Source organism: Diabrotica undecimpunctata, chromosome 5 (assembly GCF_040954645.1).
Source record: "Diabrotica undecimpunctata isolate CICGRU chromosome 5, icDiaUnde3, whole genome shotgun sequence".
Taxonomy (NCBI): Eukaryota; Metazoa; Arthropoda; class Insecta; order Coleoptera; family Chrysomelidae; genus Diabrotica; species Diabrotica undecimpunctata.
This window is the reverse complement of record NC_092807.1, coordinates 8,326,223-8,350,972: the sequence shown is the minus strand read 5'-3', so window position 1 is coordinate 8,350,972 and position 24,750 is coordinate 8,326,223. Positions and strand designations below refer to the sequence as shown.

Here is a 24,750-nt window from a genome sequence, read left to right as displayed (position 1 = left end):
TGTATCGGTATTGTATATGGGACACTCGAAGTGCGATTTTACATTGAATAAAATTCGCTACTTGTGCTTTAAAAAAGTTTGCAAAAATAAAAATGTTCAATTGTCCATGCTGCCACCAACACAATCTGCAGCTGAGCAATACTCGCTTCGTGTATATTTCCAAGTACAGCAGTAGCTTGGAAATAACCTGAATGCTACTGAGTGGGGGTGGGAACTAATTCAAAATGGTCTTGAGCTAATACAAACTGAGCAGGTATTACTACCTGACTCATTTTTCAGAAATATTAGTTGCAAATGTAAAAAACTTTGTACAAAAACATGCAGTTATATCAAACATGGTCTCAAATGTTCTGACTATTGTCTTAACTGCAATGGTCAGACATGTAAAAATATTGAACACAGTAAATATTGGAAGAAGTTGAACGAGATATGGATATAGAGTCGATGGATTCCTTAGATGTTCTAGAGGCACAAGATAAAGCTACAGATGAAGGAGAGGAAACATTAAATTTACAGATCGAGGATGCAGATATTGAAATGGAAAATGAAGGTTTTGAGGAAGAAATAAGACCTGAAGATCCTTGTCCTTCCAAAAAAAGAAAGACTTTAAAAAAATGATTGAAGATTGAGTCAAAATAAAGTTTATTTATGAAAAAAAAATTTTTTTCGTTCGCCTTTGTTTTAATAATTTAAATTATTTATTAACAATTTATAAATACATATTTGTTTACTAAAAGTAACAATTTACTTCAATGTATAAATTGCAAGCTCAAAAAAAATGCATGAAGAAAAAATGCAATTACTTGTTTAACATACAATTGTTTATTACAAATTTCCCAATTTACAATTAAAAATGGTATTTGAAAATATGATATTTGAAATTCTTGTCGTTCGAAACATCGATTCAGAAAAAAAGAGCAAAATTGGTTAACAAGAAGCCTAAATAATGCAATTTTTAGCGCCCGCTATGATTTTTAACTCAACGATTCACATTTTGAGTGAATGTTCCCCACCACCACCTGTCATGCATTCCGAGCGACATTTTACGCGAAAACGGTTTTTTATTTGTCTTTTTTATGGATGTTACCATGAAGCGCATTACGTAAAACTTTTCATATAAAAAGTACTTGACAAGACGAGGATATTTGTTTAAAAACGAGCCCTCTATCACTTATGGTTACACGGCAAATGTATGTCAACTTTGACCTTCAATATCTCGGCAACCAGTAAGCCGAATGTATCTTTTTTTTTTTAAAGCGTCTTTTAATGTTCTTTAAGTGTATAAATTTTGAAACTGATATGTTTAAAGCTCGTAAAGTTATTGAATTTGTTTATAAGCCTAATATATATAAAAATGTTTAAACTTTAAAAAATTTTCTAGGATCTCCTAGTGAACCGATTTGAATTTTACAAAAAGCGTTTGGAAGTTTGAGCCTTCCTTTGTGAGTAAAAAAATTTGCAACTATCTGAGGGCCTTATTTAGGGCCTACAATAAATTTGAAATTTTGCGATTTTTTTCCAGTAGGCTGGGTTGCAAAATTATTATGCAAAACTTATCCGACCGATCTTAACAAAATTTAGCACACGTTTTAAACATATTGAAAGGTTTTTCTAGGCGGAATATGGAGATTGTAAGTCAAGTTTAGAAAGTCGAAAACATTTAAAGGATTATCTTCATTTGTTTGTACTTTTTTTCCAATTATTGCTATTTTTTCAACAATAAACATTAAATTTTCAATTTCTAGCTAACGAAATATTGTGTAAAATTGAATAAAGAAACTTTTGACTTCTTATAATTTTTTCTCTAGGATCAATATTTTCCGAATTATTAACGAAAACAGGAGCAAAAAAATTAGAAATTTTCAATTGTTTTCAGATTTTGTTAAATAAAAAATTTAGCACAGGATTTGCGACTGGCGCATATCGCGATTATCGATATTGGGCACATCCTGAAGGGATTCCAGCAAAAAACTAGCTTCCTATGGAAAATGCCCAACCCAAAACAGATCCCGCCTAGACTAGAAGCCCTTCGACCGAAGTCATTTGATGTTTTCGACGTTCGATGGAAAATTTGGTCTTTCATCCACATTACAGCGAACGAATTCGTTTGCAGTCATTCGATCAGTGTCGCGGGTATTTGTGGTGATTCGTGACGCGGCAGTTATTTATTTGATGTAAATTGTTAAAAATGACATAGGATGAGGATATAATTATTGCAAGTGAGTTGTATATTATTATTAGTGAGGCGGAGGCCGAAGCAGTAAAAGACCTCCCCAAAAAACGACGAAAACGGCGCTGGTAAACAACATCATTGTTCAAAAGCAGAAGCCGGTATAGAGGGATAGACTTATTTAATGATCTAAAAGCTGAAATGGAATACGTACTTTTTAAAATTTTTGTATAATGAAGTCTACTGATTTTGAATGGTTATTAAATAAAATTGGTCCAAAAAACGCGAAAGAAGATACAAAGTTTAGAGAAGCGATACCGCCAACAGAAAGGTTAATGTTAACTCTATTTAGCTGCTGATGACTCATATACAAGTTTTATGCACTGGATTCTATAAAACTTACCGCTCTCGATATAAACCAATAAGTTTTAAACAAGAAGAATTAGTCCACAAGTGCAAATAAAGTTAGGTAATGAAATAACAAAAACAATCACCGCAACAAAAGGCCTCAAACAGGGATGTGGTCTCTCACCTACACTTTTTAACATATATATAGATCAGGCTTTGAAAAGATGGTATAGAAAATGCGGAACAATGGGCATACCAGTACAAGAGAATATATTACATTCACTACTTTTCGCAGATGATCAAGTCATTTTTGCACAAGACAGGGAGGATATGGAATATATGATAAGGAAATTAAAGGAAGAATATGAACTTTGGGGACTCAAGATAAATATGTGCAAGACCAAATACTTATGTATTGGACCCGAGGTTGCAGATTTTGAACTTAAGTTTAGAAGAAGAGACTATTAAGAGTTGTAAGTCTTTTAAGTATTTAGGGTCAATGATTAACCGAGATGGTACTTGTATGAAAGATATAGAAATGAAAATAGCACGGGGAAAACAAGCCACAAGAGCACTTCATGGAGTGATATGGAACAACACTCTAACCAAAGAAAACAAAAAGAGGATCTGTCAAAGCATAGTGATGAATATTACCCTGTATGGAGCGGAAGTATGGCCAATGACAACAACAATACGAAATAAAATAAGAACAGTTGAACTGGACTTTATGAGAAGATGTCTACAAATCACAAGAGCGGATAGAATAAGAACGGAGGAAATATGGAACAGAATGAAAGTAAAATGCTCAATTACAAAAAAGTTGGAAAACAGAGCCCTGCAGTGGTACGGGCATGTACAAAGAATGCCAGAGCATAGGTGGCCGAAAAGAATATTAAACTGGGACCCGCCGGGAAGAAGACGGAGAGGAAGACCTGCTACAAGATGGAAAACATACGTCGGAAATGCTATGATAGAGACCTCAGAGAAGGTGACTGGGAGAATAGAGTTCTGTGGAGGTCGAAAACGGCGAACTCATAATGGGAAAAGCCGAAGAAGAAGAAGAGGAAGAAGAATTAATCCACTCCAATATTGCAAATTAGAAAATCAAAACAAAATCGCGACGACGTTTGACACTTTTACTCGGAAGCGTACACACTAAACATAGCCAAACGAATTCGTTCTTCAAATTTCTTTTGATGTACCGCCCAATGAGCAAACTCTAGCGAAGGCAAACGCATGCGTTTGCTATCGTTTGTTGAGGCGTATTCATTTACCGAAGGCGTTTGGTCGCAAGCAAGGCTTCGGCCATATGCGTTCGTCAAATGTGTACGCGGATTTAGATGAAGATTTTAATATTCGTACCATTCGCTGTTCCTTTGTTATCTGAGATGAGAATTGTGTCATCCCCAAAACAAAGGATCTTTATTTGTTTTCTGTCTAGTTTGTATCCCAGTCCTGTATTTAATTTCTTCTATGGTTTTGTCCATTGTTAAGTTGAAGAGTAGAAGACTTTATTAAGATCTACCAATTACGTAAAGGCAGGTTTGTTATACTAAAATGCTTTCTTAATAATTTGTCTGACATATATATAGCATCTATGCCGTTTGCCCTATAGATGCATAGAAAAAGGGCATTGTCAACCAAGGATCAGAACTACTACCGGAAATCACAATAGACGAAATCAAACTAGCCCTAAGAAAAGCTAAGAATAACAAATCTTCATGCGAAGATTGTGTAGTTACTGATGCAACCAAAATCGGAGGCACTTGCCTACTAAGAAAATAAAAAACCTTTTCAACGTGTGCCTTTTGGAGAGCAATATAGGCGACAAATGGCACAATGCGGAGGTAATTCTATTTTACAAAAAGGGAGATCCCCATGAATTAGAAAACTACAGACCTATAAGTCTTCTTAGTCACCTATACAAACTCCTTACAAGAATAATAACTAATCGTCTTGAGAAAAAACTTGATTTCTACCAGAGCAAGCGGGATTTCGTACCGGATTTGGAACAAATGATCACCTATAGAGCATTAAAACGGTAATAGAAAAGACTATCGAATACAATCGACCACTCGTTCGGGCTTTTGTAGATTTCCATCCTTTGACAAAGCCTTTGACAAGGTAGAATTTGACAAAATCCGGGAAACACTACAAGCATGCCGCATTGACTACCGACATACAAGGTTAATTAACAATACATACAAGAACACAACTATGTCGGTGAAACTACATAAAAACACGGATCATATCCCAATCGGCAGAGGAGTCTGACAGGGTGATACCTTATCGCCTAAACTGTTTACAGCAGTACTAGAATATGCTTATAAAAAACGTAGCTGGGAAGTAGAACTGGTAGAAAACTACATTTACCTTGGACACGAAATAAAGATCACAAGACGAATCCAAACATGCGAACTACAAAGAAGAATAAAACTAGCATGGTCAGCCCATGGAAAACTCAAAGACGTCTTTAAAAATGATATACCACTTACTTTAAAACGTAAAAGATTTGGCCAATTTGTGTTGCATGTGATGACCTATGGTGCCGAAACTTTGACATTGACAGCTACAACTTCTAAAACGCTGCAAATAGCTCAAAGGAAAATGGAAAGGTCAATGCTGAGCATATGATCAGCATCTATAGATGATATATTATGTCGAAAGCATTGTTGCTCCTCATTGATACTGTATTTTTTATTTATGATCTTCTTCTTATAATGCCGTGCACTTATAGTGCGTTGGCGAATTATCTTAAGGCCAGACAGTTCTTCTATATTTCGTAGACATGACATTTGTTTGTAACCTACTCTACTCTTGCCCTCAATCTTTTCTTGGAAAATTAGTTAAGGGATTGCGTATGTTTTTCCCCCAGAATATGGCCCATATATCCAATTTTTCGTACCTTGATTAAGTTGAGTAATTCTCTCTCAGTGTTTGCCCTTCTTAAGTCTTCCTAGTTTCTCACCCTATATGTCCATGGTATGCGGAACATTCTTCACAAGGTCTCCAAACGTCTTCCACGTTATCCAACCATCTCCTCCTGGGCCTTCCTGCTTTCCGCCTTCCTACCGGCTTCCACTGTAACATCTTCTTTGTCGTTTTCGTGTCTTCTTGTCGCTGAACATGTCCCAGCCATGACAGCCGTTGACTTTTCACAAATCTTAACCTCGTCGTTTCTCCTGATTCTCCATGTGCCGTCTTCCTCTTGCACCGGGCCATATACTTTTCTCAGTATCTTTCTCTCGAATGTCCTGAGTTGGGCTTCCTCTTTTTCCGTCATTACCCAGGTTTCTCAACCATAAGTAACTACGGGTCTAATCAAAGTTCTGTAGATGGTCATTTTATGTTCTAGGATTTCTTGTACTTGTTTTTTAAAGCCTCTATTTTTTTTTCTTCTGCATATTCTAGTCGCTTATATTCTCTTTTCGTTATTAATTTATTTAGTCTAATATTTTTAAAACGCAAAAAGATATGAACTATTTTCAATTTTTATTATGCACAGAGTGGAAATAACATGCTACATTATTGGTAAATAACTTGTAAGCATTTTAAAGAGTTTTGTTGAGCTGCTAAAATTTACTATAGAGTACTATAGTCTCCCTATATATGTAATATATACTAAAGTAATATAAAGTATTATAGTCTCTCTATATTACAATCCCCTATTTGAATGTCTGGATGCTAAATACTTTTTCATAATTTATTTCATGAATAAAAACAGCTTGCTTAATACTAACTTATGCCGTAAGATTTTAAATATAGTAACAAACGATATAGCTACGATATATAATAACATTTATTTTGCGATTAGTGTATAACTATAACCAATACTTTCTTCGGTTAAAAATTGTAGCAGTAGTCTAATTCGACAATATGTTTCCAGCACCAGAACCAACACCATCACCTCAACCTGACAACCCATGCGTACCAACGCCATGTGGACCGAACGCTCAATGCCGTCTTTCAGCCGGCTATGGAGTATGCGAATGCCTGCCGGAGTACCACGGAAATCCTTACGAGGGCTGTAGACCAGAATGTATCTCAAATTCAGAGTGTCCGATGAACAGGGCATGTATCGGGAACAAATGCAGAGATCCGTGTCCAGGAACCTGCGGTATTGCTGCTGAATGCGACACCGTCAATCATGTTCCAATTTGTTCTTGTCCCGATGAGTACACTGGGGACGCATTTAGACAGTGCACACGAGTTCCAGGTAAGATTCACAATTATTTACCAGTTTTCTGTTTTTTGTTTAGCTGCTCTTATGTACTATAAAAGGCGGCCATCAGCCATAGCTATTCTTTTTATCATTCCTCTCATTTTTCCAGTGCTTTCATAAATGTTTTGCCTTTTTTCTATCGATTTTCCACTTTTCTTCCCAATCTCTTTGTTTTCTGTGCCCTCTCTTTGTTTTAATTTTTTTTGCCTCATAAGCTCTTTTACCAATAATTGCTTTCTTTTAATAACTTTTTTTTGATTCTTTGTACTTATAAGTTCTCTTTGATTATTTCGTTTCTTATTCTGGCATGTTTTACTTATCTTCTTTAAGAACTTCGTTTGTCTCGTCCAAGTTTTTTCTATACTACATCCTACATATACATATATACATTATTCGGAAAGATTTCCGCGGTTAGTACAATTAAACCTAGAGCTAAGATTAATATTATTATAAAAATTAATATTAAACTCACCAGTCTTCCGGGTTGAATCGCATCGATATCCATTGGGCCGAGCTTTCGACATCCCCTCTGATGTCTTCTTCAGGGCTTCCGACGTCTCAGTCTCCCGAGCCCCCAGACACTACTACATTCACTAGTCACTTCAAGTTCACTCACTAGTTCACTACTACGACTGGGAGCAGGAGATGGTTCATTTATACCGTCGATGGTGACGTGACCTAGGTGGGGGTTAGGGTGGGGATTGGTGCGAGAGTTGGCGCGAACATTTTATAATAGTATTAATCTTAGCTCTAGGTTTAATATATATATATATATATATATATATATATATATATATATATATATATATATATATATATATAAAATAAAGTTTTATTTTGGGGTTGCAGTCATTAATAGGGCAGGAAAGTGAAACTCTTTGTTCTTTATCTAGCTTTCCCAAAATTTATTTGCTTCTTCAGGATATGCTAAAATATGGTATCAGTAAATACAATGAAATTAAAATTAAATAGCATTGTATAAAACTAGTATAAAAACTTACAACATGAGGTTAATCCATTAAATTTTCAAATTTACAAAACATTAAAACTTAACTTATTAAAATTATCTAGTTGTGTAAGTACAATATTTTAATTTTATTTAATTTTGTACAAATTCATTATGACATTGATTATGTTGATGTTTGATTAATGTCAGAAAGACACTCGTTTCTGTTTATTATATTTTTTGTTGTTGATAACTAGCTCTTGATTGTTATTATGGTTACGTACAAAGTGGCGCCAAATATGAATATTTAAATTTTTTGAAATTATAGTATTTATAGTCAGAAAATCTAATATTAGAAAATTATAGTATTAATTTTCGTAAGACAGAATGTAATTATAGATATTGCTTAGTTTATCAATATCAGTTTTTTTATTAACACATTGATATTTATTTATGCATACCATTTCTAAGAATTCTCTTTTATTTAATTGGTTTTCACGTCTTAATATATTAGTTTCATTGAAATTAAATGAATGATTTTTATTAATTGCTTGATCTATTAATGCACACGTATTTTTATTATTTCTAAGGTCACTTTTATGTGATGTTAGTCTGCCTATTAGATTTCTAGATGTGTGTCCGATGTATGACTTATCACAATTTTCGCATGGTATTATATAAACTACATTTGAGCTTTCCATAATGCTAATAGCTGATTTAGTTTTTGTATACAATGATGCTAATGTTTTAACATTTTTAGTTGCAATTTTAATATCAGAATAGTTAGCAAAGACTTTATTTAGTTTGGGTGTTAATGTTGGTATGTAAGGTAGTGATGTGAAAGTAAATTGAGATTGCACGATTTGTTGATTTGGTTCTCTTGTTTGATTCATGTCAATCATTCTATTATTAGGATTGTTAAATAAAAATTTGTTAATTATTTTAATTGGGTATGAATTCTCTAATAAAAAGTTTTTCACATGTAAATTGTAAATGTTCACTATAATTATTAAAAGTTTGTAAAGTTTCATTTATTTTGTCTGTAGGTAAAGCAAGTATTAAGTCATCGACAAATCGTTTGATAAATGGGATATGAAAAGGCAATTTATTTAAAGAATCTCTTATTAAATCGTCTAGTACATAATTACATAATATACACGATATACTTGAGCCCATAGGTGTGCCAAAAATTTGTTTATAGAATGCATTATCAAAAATCAATACATTAGAATCAAAAATGAATTCTAAAGTGCTTAAGAACGTTTTTTTGTTAATTTTGCAATTTAATTTGATTTCATCCCAATGTCTGTTTATACTATCATTAATAATATGTAGTGGTAAATTAGTAAATAAAGATATAACGTCAAAGCTTACTATTATATAATTATTTGGTAGTTGATAGTTATTGATAAAATTACTTAGTTCAAAGGAATCTTGTATAGAGAAACCATTATCTAAGCTATTTAATTTTAATTTCATTGTATTTACTGATACCATATTTTAGCATATCCTGAAGAAGCAAATAAATTTTGCGAAAGCTAGATAAAGAACAAAGAGTTTCACTTTCCTGTCCTATTAATGACTGCAACCCCAAAATAAAACTTTATTTTACATAACGTGTCAGTCAATAATACCTAACTACTTTATATATATATATATATATATATATATATATATATATATATATATATATATATATAAATTTAATAAAGAGATAGCGGCTTTCGCTAAAAGATTATATCTTTTACATATATATATATATATATATATATATATATATATATATATAGTCGGTATCTCGACACCGGCTAGATGAAGACCGACCATCGCACATAGGGGTATTTGAACGATTTAGTCGGCCAAAATTATTTTTATACTGTATTGTATTTTAAAAAACGTTACTAAGCCGAACAGATAGTTTTTATTAAAAAAATTTTTTTTAACAAAAAATACTTTACTTATTCCTAATCCGATAAAACTTACTATCGTAGAGTATAATATGTTATGATTGCTGTTAATAACATAGTAATTAAACACTTATGGGAATGCCTTTGTCCAGCAGCGGATGCAAATATACTGAAGAAGAATAATCATTCAGAATCACTAGTATCACTTTCACGATTATCTAAAGGCATATTTTCTCCTTCGCTTCCGGAAGAGTATCCAGCTGGGTTGGGATCGGTAGATTTGCAATGTTTCAGATAAGAAACTACTTTTCTTCGAACTCAAAAGTAGGCGATTGAAAATATCCCTGTTGCAGCTTTCTCTTCAAATATTGTACTTACACAACTAGATAATTTTAATAAGTTAAGTTTTAATGTTTTGTAAATTTGAAAATTTAATGGATTAACCTCATGTTGTAAGTTTTTATACTAGTTTTATACAATGCTATTTAATTTTAATTTCATTGTATTTACTAATACCATATTTTAGCATATCCTGAAGAAGCAAATAAATTTTGCGAAAGCTAGATAAAGAACAAAGAGTTTCACTTTCCTGTCCTATTAATGACTGCAACCCCAAAATAAAACTTTATTTTACATAACGTGTCAGTCAATAATACCTAACTACTTTATATATATATATATATATATATATATATATATATATATATATATATATATATAAATTTAATAAAGAGATAGCGGCTTTCGCTAAAAGATTATATCTTTTACATATATATATATATATATATATATATATATATATATATATATATATATATATATATATATATAGTCGGTATCTCGACACCGGCTAGATGAAGACCGACCATCGCACATAGGGGTATTTGAACGATTTAGTCGGCCAAAATTATTTTTATACTGTATTGTATTTTAAAAAACGTTACTAAGCCGAACAGATAGTTTTTATTAAAAAAATTTTTTTTAACAAAAAATACTTTACTTATTCCTAATCCGATAAAACTTACTATCGTAGAGTATAATATGTTATGATTGCTGTTAATAACATAGTAATTAAACACTTATGGGAATGCCTTTGTCCAGCAGCGGATGCAAATATACTGAAGAAGAATAATCATTCAGAATCACTAGTATCACTTTCACGATTATCTAAAGGCATATTTTCTCCTTCGCTTCCGGAAGAGTATCCAGCTGGGTTGGGATCGGTAGATTTGCAATGTTTCAGATAAGAAACTACTTTTCTTCGAACTCAAAAGTAGGCGATTGAAAATATCCCTGTTGCAGCTTTCTCTTTTCTGGCATACAGATTCTTGGTAAATCGATTTTTTTGCATTTTTATCCTCCTACGAGGGGGATTTTAGGGGGAAGGCCGGGTGTTAAAGTGGTAAACATCTTTTTAGGGGTCCCAAAATTGATTTTTGGCAAAATTCAGCTCGTTCGAAGGATTTTTAGGGATCAAATCTCTATAATAAACAAATTTTAATATAAGTATATTGCAAATATATTTACATAACGGTACAAGGATTTCTAAATGAGCAATTTACTAGCTTGATCTTGTTGTGTACATTTGCCTCTAGACCGCTACTTTTAAATCCTTTTAGGATTTCTATATATATTTAAATCTTAAACTAAAATACTTACGATATAGTATCAGTAAGAATAGCTCTAATTTTGATATTTGTCTTTTTAGAACGACCACCACGCAACCCATGCAATCCATCACCGTGCGGCATCAATACCGTATGTCGCGAATCAGGCCAAAACGCAATTTGTGAATGTCTGCCAGGTTTCTTCGGAACGCCAACTGCTGGCGGTTGTAAACCAGAGTGTACCATCAGCGCTGATTGTGACAGAAATAGAGCTTGCCTCAACCAGAAATGTATCGACCCATGCCCTGGCACTTGTGGATTCGCAGCTGTTTGTAACGTCATTAACCACAGCCCTGTGTGCAGTTGTCCACCTCCGCTCATAGGTGATCCTTTCACTTTGTGTAGGGAAGCTCCAAAAGAAATAAAGAAAGATCCATGCAATCCATCGCCATGCAATATCAACGGAGAATGTCGAGTAATAAATGGTGTAGCAACCTGTTCATATCCGGAATGTGTTATAAATCAAGATTGCCCCAGAGATAAGGCGTGTTATTCTCAGAAATGTGGAGATCCTTGCAGAGGAGCTTGTGGGCTTAACGCGTTATGCCAAGTTGTTAACCACAGAGCAATATGTTCTTGTCCTACTGGATATGTCGGATCGCCGGAAGTTCAGTGTCTGATAGAAGATCAACCTAAACCCAAAGTTGAATGTACCCAAGATTCGGATTGTACCAACGATAGGGCTTGCCTTAACAGCAGATGCGTGAGCCCTTGCACTACGAGTCTTTGTGGAAATAACGCAGAGTGCCGCGTACAACTACATAGAGCAATCTGCACTTGTAGAGACGGCTTTACTGGAAACGCCCAACATGCTTGCTACGAAATAGGTTGTAGATCAGACTCAGAATGTCCACCTACCCAATCGTGCGTTAACAAGGAATGTGTTGATCCTTGCTCGTTTACATCATGTGGTCTAAATGCTCTTTGCAAAGTAGATTATAACCACAAAGCTAGATGTTACTGTCCCAACAACTTCAGAGGAGATCCGTTCGTACGATGCGAAAGACCGGAATGTACTAGAGATGAAGAATGCTCTTACAATTTAGCCTGCAGAAATGAACGATGCTCTGATCCTTGTAACTGCGGTAACGGAGCTACCTGTAGAGTGACCAACCACAGACCTCAGTGCTCTTGCCCACCGGGTTATATCGGAAATCCATTGGTAGAGTGTACCGTCCATTCTGACCCAGAACCAGAATGTAGAGCTGATGCCGACTGTCCTAGAAAATTGGCTTGCTTCAGTGGAGTCTGCAAGAATCCTTGCTTCGAAACCAATCCATGTGGAAAGAATACCGAATGTATAGTAGTAGATAGCCTTCCTTTGAGAACCATGTCATGTATGTGCTTACCTGGATATATCGGAAATGCTGATACAGAATGTAGACGAGGTAAGTGTTTTGAATTGTTGAGATATATGGAATGATTTTAGGACTTTATTGAAGGAATTTCAAACGTAAAGAATCCATCTTCAATAAAGCTATTAGAAATCATGCTGTATATTGTATACTGATGTTAATTTGAGCTTTATATTTTAGGATTTGGTAAAACCTTTTACCCCTTTTACCGAACAGCAACACTATATTTCGTTCTTTATGTTTTGTTAGATATTTTTACGTGTACGCTTAACCAATCCAATGTAGGCATACAATATACGTTATGCGCTATTCTTGGTTCAGCGAACAATGCAAGTTTTGTAGCAGCCATCTTAAATCATAAATGTTTTAGAACCAAGACCCGAACCTGGATGCAAGAGTAGTGCAGAGTGTCCATCAACCGATGCCTGCATCAATCGTCAATGTGTGAACCCTTGCGCTTTAGGTAATCCTTGCGCACTCAACGCTGAATGTACACCAACCAACCACAAAGCAGTCTGCAGATGTCCACCAGGTCTTCTTGGAGATCCGCTCACCAAATGTTATGAACAACCTCAAACCAAGCCTGAGTGTCAATCAGACTCCGAATGCACGAATGACAAGTCCTGTATCAATCAGAGATGTCAGAACCCTTGCGAACTGACCAATCCATGCAGTGCTCTAGCTGAATGTAGGACTCTCTTCCACAGACCAACGTGTTCGTGCCCACAAGGCTGGTTAGGAAATCCACAAGTATCCTGCTATAAACGTAAGCTCTAGATTAAACAATACTTTATATGAGAAAATACTAAACAATAATTATTTTGTAGCTGAATGTACTTCAAACAGTGACTGTCCATATGATAAAGCTTGCATCAACGAATATTGTCAAAATCCTTGCGCTTCGCAATCATGTGGAAGAGGAGCAGAATGCATAGTACAACGACATGTCCCACAATGCCAATGTCCTTTAGGAACTCAAGGCAACCCCCTTGTTTCCTGTATCACTGGTATATGTCACTACAACGAAGATTGTGCAGATCATGAAGCTTGTGATAGATTAAACAGAGTATGTAGACCAGTATGTGATGAAGATACATGCGCAGACAATGCAAAATGTATAGGACAACAACACCAACCTAAATGTACATGTCCACCTAATACTACCGGTAACCCATTCGTTAAATGTATAGGACTCTTGCCTCCAGAACCTGAATGTAAATCAGATTCAGAGTGTCTATCTCACTTGGCTTGTATAAACAGTCGATGCATGAACCCATGCAGTACAGAAAATGTTTGTACAGCTGATCAAGAATGTCTGGTACTTGATACATTACCTTTAAGAACTATTATGTGTCAATGTCCACCTGATACCGTAGTTGATGCATCTGGAAAATGTATAAGGTTGATTTCACCAAAACCACAATGTATTGTAGACTCAGAATGTAGTGATAGTGACAGATGTATCGCTGGTACTTGTATCGAAGCTTGCAGGGTTGACAGATGTGGTATAAATGCTATTTGTACATCAAGAAACCACCAAGCAATATGCACTTGTCCTCCTGGATATATTGGAAATGCCCACTATGAATGCAACAGTATGCCCAAAAAACCAATTCCATCGAAGGGCCCTGAATGCTATAGAGACAGTGACTGTACTTATGATCGAACGTGCAGAAATGAAGAATGTGTCAATCCTTGTATAGAGGACAATCCATGTGCTAGCAGCGCTTTCTGCTCCGCTAGGAATCATCAAGCTGAATGCAGATGTCCTGAAGGCTACGAAGGAAATCCCAAGATCAATTGTATTGCACGTAAGTTGTTTTGTGTTTTTAATATAAAATTTTTCACCCATCTGCTTTAGCCAAGAGTTTTTTCTTTTTTCATTTGGTAAACTTTTTTGGTTTCATTATGTACTAGTCCCTGTGAATGCGATAGACCTTTTAATAATAACTTATTAGTAAATTTGTTTTCATATTAAGAGTTTTTATCAAAAAATATTTTTTTGTTTTAGCACTTGGTCCCACGGTTGGCTGTACATCTAACTCAGACTGTCCCAAGAGCGAGTCTTGCATCAACCGCATATGCGCAAGTCCATGTAACTGCGGTCCTAATGCAGAGTGTAGAGTGGGCGACCATTATCCAACATGTCTCTGTAGATCAGGTTACTCAGGCAATCCACAACTAGGTTGCTTCAAGTTAGGCTGTCAATCAGATAATGAATGTTCCAACGACCAGCAGTGTTACAACGGCCAATGTATTAGTCCTTGTATATTAGGAAATCCATGTGCTAAGAATGCCGAATGTTATGGAAACAACCATAGAGCTACATGCAAATGTTTGCCAGGTTTCGAAGGTAATCCTGTGACCAGATGCGAAAGAATCGAGTGCCGCGTTGACAATAACTGTCCAAATAATAGAGCATGTATTCAACAACGGTGTGTAGATCCCTGCTCTGCAGTAGCTGAACCACCATGCGCTCAGAATGCTATTTGCTACGTTACAAACCATTTAGCAGGATGTTATTGTCCGCCGAATCTACCAGAAGGTAATCCACTATCCTATTGTATACCTAGACAAGTTAAAGAACAGCCAGAATGCGAATTTGACAATGATTGTCCTAGTAAATTGGCATGTATTAGACGTCAATGTGTAAATCCTTGCGAAGAACTATCACCATGCCATCCAACAGCTCACTGCAGCGTTTCGGACACTGTTCCAGTAAGAACAATGATTTGTACTTGTCCTGAAGGTTGGGTACCAAATGAAAATGGGGAATGCCATCCAGTTATAGTACCAATACCACCAGGATGTACCAGCGACAATGACTGCTCAGATAATGAAGCTTGCATTAACAGATTATGTAGTAGTCCGTGTGAATGCGGCACCAATGCAGACTGTAGAATCCAAAACCACAGAGCTGTTTGCTCTTGTCGTGAAGGCTATGAAGGAAATCCAAATCTTGTCTGCCATGCAGTTGGCTGCAGAGTCGATTCAGAATGTGGCTCAGGAAAGGCTTGTATTAATGGAAACTGTATCAACCCATGTCTTGTCAAAGATGATTGTGGAATCAACGCAGAATGCTACGCCCACCAAAATAGAGCTGAATGTAGATGTGCTTCGGGATACAGAGGCAATCCACTTGAACGTTGTATTGTCATTGGATGTCTATCAAATAGTGATTGTCCTGGCGATAGACAATGTATCAATGCTCAATGTATCAACCCTTGCATCTACGATAATCCTTGTTCCCCAAGAGCAGAATGTAGTATTCACAATCATCTAGCCGTTTGCAGATGTCCTCCTGGACTCACTGGCAATCCATACTTTGACTGTAAACCTCAACCTCAACCAGAATGTAGAGAAGACTCGGAATGTCCTTCCAGACTAGCCTGCCTTAACAACAAATGCCAAGATCCATGCGCAGTTCTTGAACCATGCCGGAGACCAGCTGAATGTCAAGTAATTGGAACCGTGCCTGTTCGTACAATGATCTGCGTTTGTCCACCAGGATATATTAGCAGCGGAAGCGGTACTTGCAATCCAGTCACAGCCATCAAGGTTGTAGGTGCTTGTGCAAGCGACAGCGAGTGTCCATCAGATAAGGCTTGCTTTAACGGCATATGCAGAAACCCATGCAACTGTGGACCTAACGCCGAATGCAGAATCAAAGATCACAAACCAGTTTGTACTTGTGAACAAGGATATGACGGAAATCCAGAGCTGGAATGTCACAAAGTCGGCTGTAGAGCTGATTCCGAATGTTCACCACAACATACATGTGTCAACAGGTAGGTTTACTAAATAGTTTTTGTTATTTCTTAATAATATCAGTCCAACACAAAACTTTTTAAATCTTTGATTTTTATAAATTTAGTTCCAGCATAGATATAGTTCCAAAGTATAGTAGATAAATCTTTTTCGCAAAGTTAGTAATGTTTCTTTGGTGTTTTAATCACAAACTTACCACAAATATAACAAAAACTGTCAACAATGGTGATATAAATTTCGATATGTTTGTTTTTTAGACAATGCATTCCTGTTTGTGCTTCTGATGGTTCTTCCTGTGGAGACAAAGCAGTATGTTACGGATATAACCATCGCGCTATTTGCGACTGTCCAGCTGGACTTCAAGGAAACCCTAGGATTTCTTGTACAGTGGTTGGTTGTCGAACAGACACAGATTGTCCATCAAGTCGTGCCTGCATCAACAGCAGATGTGAACTACCTTGTGAAGTCGCCAATACATGTGATGCTAAATCCCTCGCTGAATGTAAAGTCCATAACCACGTAGTAGAATGCATCTGTCCACCAGGTACTGTCAGTGATGGCAAGATGGGTTGCATAGTAAGAGAAGAGAAATGCAGAGTTGACTCGGATTGTCCATTACAATTTGCTTGCCTTGGATTTGAATGCGTTAACCCCTGCAAGGCTACTAAACCATGTGGAGTTAATGCCGAATGCACAGTTTTAAATACTCAACCTGTAAGAACTATGGTGTGCATCTGCTTGCCAGGATATCAAGGAAATGCTGCTGAGAAATGCAATCCAAGTAAGTTTTATATAATTTTATACCATTATTTAAGATTCTCACTCATGTGTCTTCAAATTTTTATTAATCTCTTTTAATATTTTCAGTTGCAATCTGCAGAGAAGATAAAGGGTACATTCAAACACCAGACGGTCGGTGCGTCTGTGCCCCCAACTTAGCTCTCAATGAAAACGACGAGTGTGTGCCATGTCCTATCGAAAAAGGTCTTAAGATCGACGAAAGAGGTCGCTGTGTCTGCGCTCTCGAACGAGGTCTCATTATTGACGAAAGAGGAAACTGTGTATGCCCAATCGAATTCGGATACCACTTTGACGAAAAAGGCAACTGTGTACCAGACAGAGGACCTGAATGTGATACCGATGACGATTGTCCTGATCATAAGTATTGTAACCAAAGGATCAAAATTTGCGATAATGCTTGTAAATTGAAGCACTGTGGAGAACACGCTTACTGTAACGCTACAAACCATGTTGGTAGATGTCATTGCATCAAAGGCTATACTGGAGATCCTGATGTGCTTTGTAGTAAGTAGCTATGACATATTTAATTTAGATTGTTAAGCTATTTATAAGCTCACTGTTGAACATGGCTACCATATTCCTCAAATTTGTGCTAATTTTTGGGAAATCATTTTCACGTGGGCATTTGTCCAATAAAGAAGTACTTCCGATTAGAAAAAAAAGTTAAAAATGATATTCTTTTCCAGATCAAACCAGCTACTACAAAAAACAAGACTTCCCCAAACCGGACCTGACCGTTAACTGCCTATCAGATGGAATTCAAGTTGAAATACGACTAACTGAAGTTGGTTTCAATGGTATTCTATATGTTAAGGGTCACAGCAAAGACGAAAAATGTAGACGAGTTGTTACGATAGAAACAGGAGAAAGAGTTGAATATTTCAAGGTTCATTTTGGAGAATGTGGACTTATTCATGTTAATGTAAGTAACCTTTAGGTAAGTTAAAGCTTTAAAGTTTAATATGCATTGATATTTTTATAGGGAGAAGCCAGTTTTGTGCTGGTCATCCAAAAACACCCGAAACTAGTGACCTACAAAGCCCAAGCTTACCATATCAAGTGTGTCTACCACACAGGCGAGCAAAACGTGACCCTGGGCTTCAATGTTTCGATGTTAACCACGGCAGGAACCATCGCTAATACAGGACCACCACCAACGTGTCTAATGAAGATAGTCACACCCACTGGTGAGGAAATTAACTCAGCAGAAATCGGTGACAACTTGATGCTTCAGGTCGACGTACAACCTGGCTCCATCTACGGTGGATTTGCCAGAAGTTGTGTTGCTAAAACTATGGAAGACGCCGTGGAGAATGAGTATATTGTAACAGACGAGAATGGGTGTGCTACTGATCCAAGCATCTTCGGCGAATGGGACTATAATCCTGACACGCAGAGCTTGTTGGCCAGTTTCAACGCTTTCAAGTTCCCTAGTAGCGATAATATCAGATTCCAATGTAATATCAGAGTGTGCTTCGGAAGATGTCAACCGGTAAGTTTTATTATTTTAAGACCAAAGTTTTCAATGGAGTGAGATAAATATATAAGTCTAAAAAACTAGATCAAATGCTCCTTCTACATAACATGACAGCACGCTACCTAAGTTATCACTTTTACATGCGTTTTTGATGATTTCGAATAGCAAAAAGTCACTTCCTGCCAAATCAGGACTTTATCTTCGATAATCTATAAATTTCATGTTTAGAATGCTAAAAGGCACTTATTTGGGATGGTATGATACAGCTCACATCATAACAGTGAAAGAACACTCCGTTTTTGGCTCTTTTTCTGTGGTTTTATAACTTTGAGTATTGACCGAGTTTATTACTTTCCCCCAGTTTTATAGGTCTTGTGCAGTTATCTCCCGTTTTTGTTACGTAGATAACTAGTTACTGCATCCATCTTTTTCTTCAACCAACTGACTTTATACCATCGGGCCTTTTCCAAAAGGTTGTAATAAGGAATCTTTCATTATTCGATCTCAGTACATTTCCGGTCAACCTTATATTATTTTCCTTAATTTTTTTTCCTTCGTTTTCCGTCTTAAGACTAATAATTTTTTATCCCACGCTGGTTTTCTACACATAATTGTTGAGCATATTAAGGTTTCATGTACGCTTATCTTCTATAAAACCAAATTCATGGCGACTAACACAAACACAAGAGCTGGAAATGTTGACACAAATTTAATCATCAATGACCAAAACTTCGAAGCAGTCAAAGAGTTCATATATCTAGGGACATCGGTTAACCCCAATAATAACACATCTGAGGAAATAAAAAGGCGAATAATAATTGCAAACAGGTGTTATCATGGTCTATCAAAGTACTTAGCTAACAAACGTCTGTCTCAAAAAACTCGTATAAGGCTGTATAGAACACTGATAGTCCCCGTTCTCACATATGGATCAGAGGCATGGACGCTAACGAAAACAGATGAATCCGCTCTATCCATTTTTGAAAGAAAGGTGCTACGGAAGATATTCGGAGCGGTCTGTGAGAACGGAGTATGGAGGCGTAGATATAACTTTGAACTGCAGAATATCTACAAGCATACGTTTGGTGGTAAAGATATTACCACTATAATTAAGCGAAACCGCCTGCAGTGGGCAGGACATGTAGCCCGGGCCCCTGAGTCAAACATGATAAAAAAGATTCTAACAGCGCAACCCGTAGGAATGAGAAGACGGGGTAGACCAAAGCTAAGGTGGATGGACGGGGTAACACAAGATGCCGAGAAGATCGGAGTCGGCAACTGGAAAATGCAAGCGAGGGACAGAATAGAATGGCGTAGAAAGCTTGAGAAGGTCGAGGCCCTCTAAGGGCTGTAGCACCAAGATGATGATGATGATGATGATGTACGCTTATCTTCACTATTCTTGATTTAAACAAAGTCGTTATGACATAATACGCCCTAGCGACGTTGGAATAATAATTACAGCTTCTACATTTTTTTCTGTTTTCGGCTGTTAAGACTGCTCCCAATTTTTTAAGGACTTGTGTCAAATTAGATGAGTATGTCAACATATTTGACGTTTCTACGATAATGTATGAACTTCTGAAGATATCTCCTTCAATTTTTTAATAAAATTTATGAAACTGGCTATATATCAACGGATAGGCTTTTATCGACTTTTGTGACGATACCTAAAAAATATGTCAGCTTGATGAGCCATGTTTTAATAATATTTCTTCGAATTTTGTGCTCAAGGATATACCAAAAAATAGAGAACAACTTAGTGACACACAGTTTGGGTTCCTCAATAACCTTGGAACCAGAGAAAAACTGTTTAGTATTCAAGTTATGGTACCTACAGAGATGTAGAGATGTCGTCCATCCAGTTTATAAGTTTTTTATTGACTTTGGAAAAGGCCTTTGATCGAGTAAAACATACTGAATAATAGTTATTCTTCAGCAGGTAGCAAATATTGATAATTTGATGTACGCGTATGACACGGTGATCATTTCAAATAGTTAGCTTTTCCCTTATGGTCGCATTGTCATTGTCAACATTTATTGTTAGTTGTCCAAATATTTTCATCTTAATTTCCATTATTTGTTACCATTGATTTGCTGGTAATCTTGTAAATGTTTTCTTTATTTATTTTTTATTAATATTGATACTTCTTTACCTGCTCTTTCATATTTGTCAACCCCATTCCATATGTGTGTATATTTCCCGAAAATTGCGTCTCCGTGATCTTTTTTTTTGTTTCACTTAAGACTATTATATATGTGTCTAGTCTATCGATTTCTGGGAGTATTTCATTTTGTTTCGTTGCGATTTCTTGTATATTCCACGTTCCTATTCTCATAGTCCTTTTTCTTCGCCTAAGTCATATATCCTTGTTTTCGTCCTACGAGGTTGTGTTGGATTGTTTTTTTAGCAGGCCCGGCCCCTCAACTCCCTGATCTTCGAAGGACCATAATTCATGTTCGTTAATCAAAATCATTTTCATATTCAATCTAGGGTCATTATCGGTAAATCCATCCAGGATACTGGGAGGGAAACAATAGGTTTGGATATGAACTAGGGGTAAGACAAAATTAAGGCTCGCGTAGGCAGGGGCGCATCTCTGAAGTAGATCTGTCACCTATCCGGATCATAGATGAGTATTTACTCGCTACTTGCTACTTAAATATAAGTAAATTTAAAATAGTAAAGTCTGGTAACCTAGGTGGCCACTCTGATAGGTAGGCACATATTTGCCTACCTACCATTAACCTACTAGTATCCAGTAACAGTAAAATGACGTCAATATTTTCCATTTTTGTACAAAAGTAATTGCTACAAAATATTTGACATACCTTGATATAGAACATCTAACTTTTTGTCGTTGTATATTTTATAAGTCATAGTTTTGTAAAATAGAACTATACAACAAGAAATCTTTTTTCGCAGGTTAACTGTCGTGGATATAACGCCTTTGGTAGACGGAAGAGATCCGTCGAAAACTCGGAAAATGACACCGATGTAGCTGTTGGAGGAGACCTCTTATCTGGGCAACTCAGAGAAGAAATCACTATCCAGTCCAATGCCATATTGACTTTCGAAAAACGAGAAGAACGATACCCAGATCCTCAAACAGGTGAGTGAATTAATTAATTTCAAAGTTATTAATACATAAACTACTTCATATTACAGACATTTTTTAAAGGTAGATCACAAAGTTACGTGAAAACTACAGTATTATAGATTTGTAGAAACTACGGCGATATTTGTATAAAAACATTATTTTTATTTACGAAAAAATGGGCAAAAACAAATCCTGCTCTCGTCATGAAATCTGTTGTTCTCGTGCAAAAGTAATCGATTTCTTTCTCTTCACTTCGTCAAGCTTTACCGCCTACTCCAAGATCCCAATTGCTTCTATCTTTCTCTGTTATGCAAGAATCTCATCTACTGATGCTCTGTGTCCACTTTTTATCATAATATCTGTCTAAGTGGCCGTCCCATCGCCACTTCATTTTTACTATCTCTTCCACGATGTCTCTGGTTTTGCTCCGATCTATTTCTGTTTTCTAATATTGTCTCTTAGAGATACTCTCAGCATATTTCGTTCACAACAAAATTGTCGTGTGCACTGATTCATTATCAGTATTAAATGCATTACAAAACTTTGAAGTCACAATTGACAGCAATATGTTCATATTAAAAATTTTTCAACAGTTACTAAAATTATCAGATTTATCATACGATGTTAAGTTCGTCTGGGTTATGAGACATTCAGACATATTGGGTAATAAATAGTATTGCGAATTCAATAGCTAAAAATCCACTAAAGCACCCATATACATTGACTGAAGAATTGAACACATGTGATTTTCTTGCATATTATTTAAAACAGTATATTAAATTTAAATGAGATAGACGTTGAATTGGGTAAGGTGAAACTACAGGCACTCATTTGTTTAAATTACAACCAACAGTGGCTGCGAATAAATTTTACAAAGTTGCTGCACTAAGTAGAAATACAGTGTCGACCATCCTAAGATTAAAAGTAGATCGGGGATGTTTTCCGAATCATAAAATCGGAGTTCTCCCAACAGACAAATGTGAGTGTGGAACTAATATCGCTGATCTAAATCACATATTTTTTAACTGTTCCTTACATGTCAATACAAGGATGTGGCTGCTTCAAGAATCGCTGAAAGCAGGTTTAAAGACGCAGATAAATTAAAGATGTTAATGAAAAATTTGATCGTTTGATTGGAAATTTCCTGTGTATGTGTACCTATTTGTTGCCCACCTATCTAACCATGGTTTATGTCCTGTGTGTTATAATGAAGTCGCTCTGATGAACCCCTGAGCGTGAAAAGTGTCCTCCTTGTATAATCCTGAATGAATGAATATTAATATTTATATGTAGCTACGTGGCTACAGGTTCTAAGCCGAGGCTACAATACAAAAAAATAACTAAATTAGTGGAGAAAACAAGTAGTTTAGTCGACGTATTATCAATAATTTTTATGTACTGATATTTTTTTGTACTTTTCTAGCTCCAAACGCTCAAAGAGCAGAAGATATCTGCGTCTCAATGATAGGTTTCATCATTGCCCTAATAATCACTGCCTTATTGGCCTTGGTAGCTGTAGCTGTGGCAGTCTCCTGTTGGTTGATGGCTTATCGTCGCAGGCCAAAATCTTCAGGACCACTACCGCATCCGCCTGAGTTCCCGAACCCGCTCTTCACGACGCCGGAACCCATGGCAGAGCCAAGTCCAGACTACCTCACATAAAACATTCCGAAAGATTAGTAATTATTAAGTAATACTCTAAATTGACGAAGTATTTTGAAGTACCGACGATTTAATGTTAAGGATAAATGAAAATACTCGATAGAATCGTCAATTGTAAATTTTTATAGTCGATTCGTGATCGATACGTTTCTTCTCGTGAATCCGTCCAATGCTACTCATGAAATACTGCCGAAAGAGAAGAACTATCGTTCCGAACGAACATAGCGAATATACTATAGTTTAAACTTTAGAAATGTGTACCAACGTCCTAACAAGACCAACACGAAGAATCTGAAGAGAAGAGGTGTAGCCAACGAAGTCGACGGATACACATTTCTACTATCTTTTCCATTGGCTGAAATTAACCAGTGTTCTTTTAGAGACAAGGGAAAAATTGGGTGGTGGTTTTTAACGCTTTAACAAAAATTTTCTCGGATCTACAATACGGCCCTTGCTTTTACCTACGTATCTCTTGTAACGTTTCGACTCTTTTGTATATATTAAGTGATGTTTCATCTAAGCAGCCTTTGGAAGACGTAGCCAATATAGCATCTAAGTTAAATATATGAATATTCTCTGAGCCTGTATAAAGTGTATGAATGAGAATCGAGTGTGGAGTTATGGCTCCAGAAGTTGTAGCTCCAGAATTATATGGTGCTGACTGATTTTTTTATACTTGAAACAGTCAAACTTTAGTCAATCGATTTTTTTTAAATAGTACCTACCTATTATATTTTTTATGTAATTTATAAGTTGTGAGAATTCGTTTAACCAATATAATAAATTTCAGTAGTATTTATTTTAAACAACGAATCTCTCTACAAGTTTCTAAAATTGATTGAATGACTACGCTACTTTTAACTAATTTCATTTTTATTTATATTTTGTGTCCTTTTTGTGTAAAATGACTTCTAACGATAATTTCTTAAAAATTGTCATTTGTGATAATCGCTTCTTTAATAAAAAATGATTTGTTTAATACATTTTGTGTTTTATTTCAATCACCAAGTATACAGTCTTCTAATACCAACATTTGTTGTGAACTAGTAATGTCTAATGATAGTTGGCAACATCACAATTGTCAGAATGTTATCAGTAAAGATGAGGAAATATGCGTATATATATGCAAGCATTTTTACTAAAATATGCAAAAATATATATGATTCTAATTATAACAGCCAGCAGTTCAGTCGCCTCATTCCACTTGCACTGTCGCTATATCGTGCCTGCCGCCATTTTCGCCTCTCTCTCTCTCTTATTCATACTTGCCTTTACCCCTGTGTTGTCGACCTCTCCTTCTTCCTACCTTTGCGGGCTCAGTTCTGC

General features: G+C 36.0%; 1 protein-coding gene across 3 annotated transcripts in view; it reads left to right on the top strand.

The window, feature by feature from the left end:
* Positions 1 to 24,405, top strand: part of dpy (fibrillin-like protein dumpy) — a 532,146-nt gene extending 507,741 nt beyond the window's left edge. For all 3 annotated transcript variants that reach the window (XM_072531422.1, XM_072531423.1, XM_072531421.1), the window contains 11 exons: positions 6,405 to 6,734; positions 11,302 to 12,648; positions 12,986 to 13,381; positions 13,443 to 14,426; positions 14,627 to 16,403; positions 16,641 to 17,164; positions 17,251 to 17,688; positions 17,871 to 18,106; positions 18,167 to 18,676; positions 21,588 to 21,774; positions 23,186 to 24,405. In XM_072531422.1, coding sequence (XP_072387523.1) covers positions 6,405 to 6,734; positions 11,302 to 12,648; positions 12,986 to 13,381; positions 13,443 to 14,426; positions 14,627 to 16,403; positions 16,641 to 17,164; positions 17,251 to 17,688; positions 17,871 to 18,106; positions 18,167 to 18,676; positions 21,588 to 21,774; positions 23,186 to 23,424 — 6,968 coding nt within the window. In that variant the 3' untranslated portion in view covers positions 23,425 to 24,405. The remainder of the gene's footprint in view (positions 1 to 6,404; positions 6,735 to 11,301; positions 12,649 to 12,985; positions 13,382 to 13,442; positions 14,427 to 14,626; positions 16,404 to 16,640; positions 17,165 to 17,250; positions 17,689 to 17,870; positions 18,107 to 18,166; positions 18,677 to 21,587; positions 21,775 to 23,185) is intronic.
* The last annotated feature ends 345 nt before the right edge of the window (positions 24,406 to 24,750 follow it).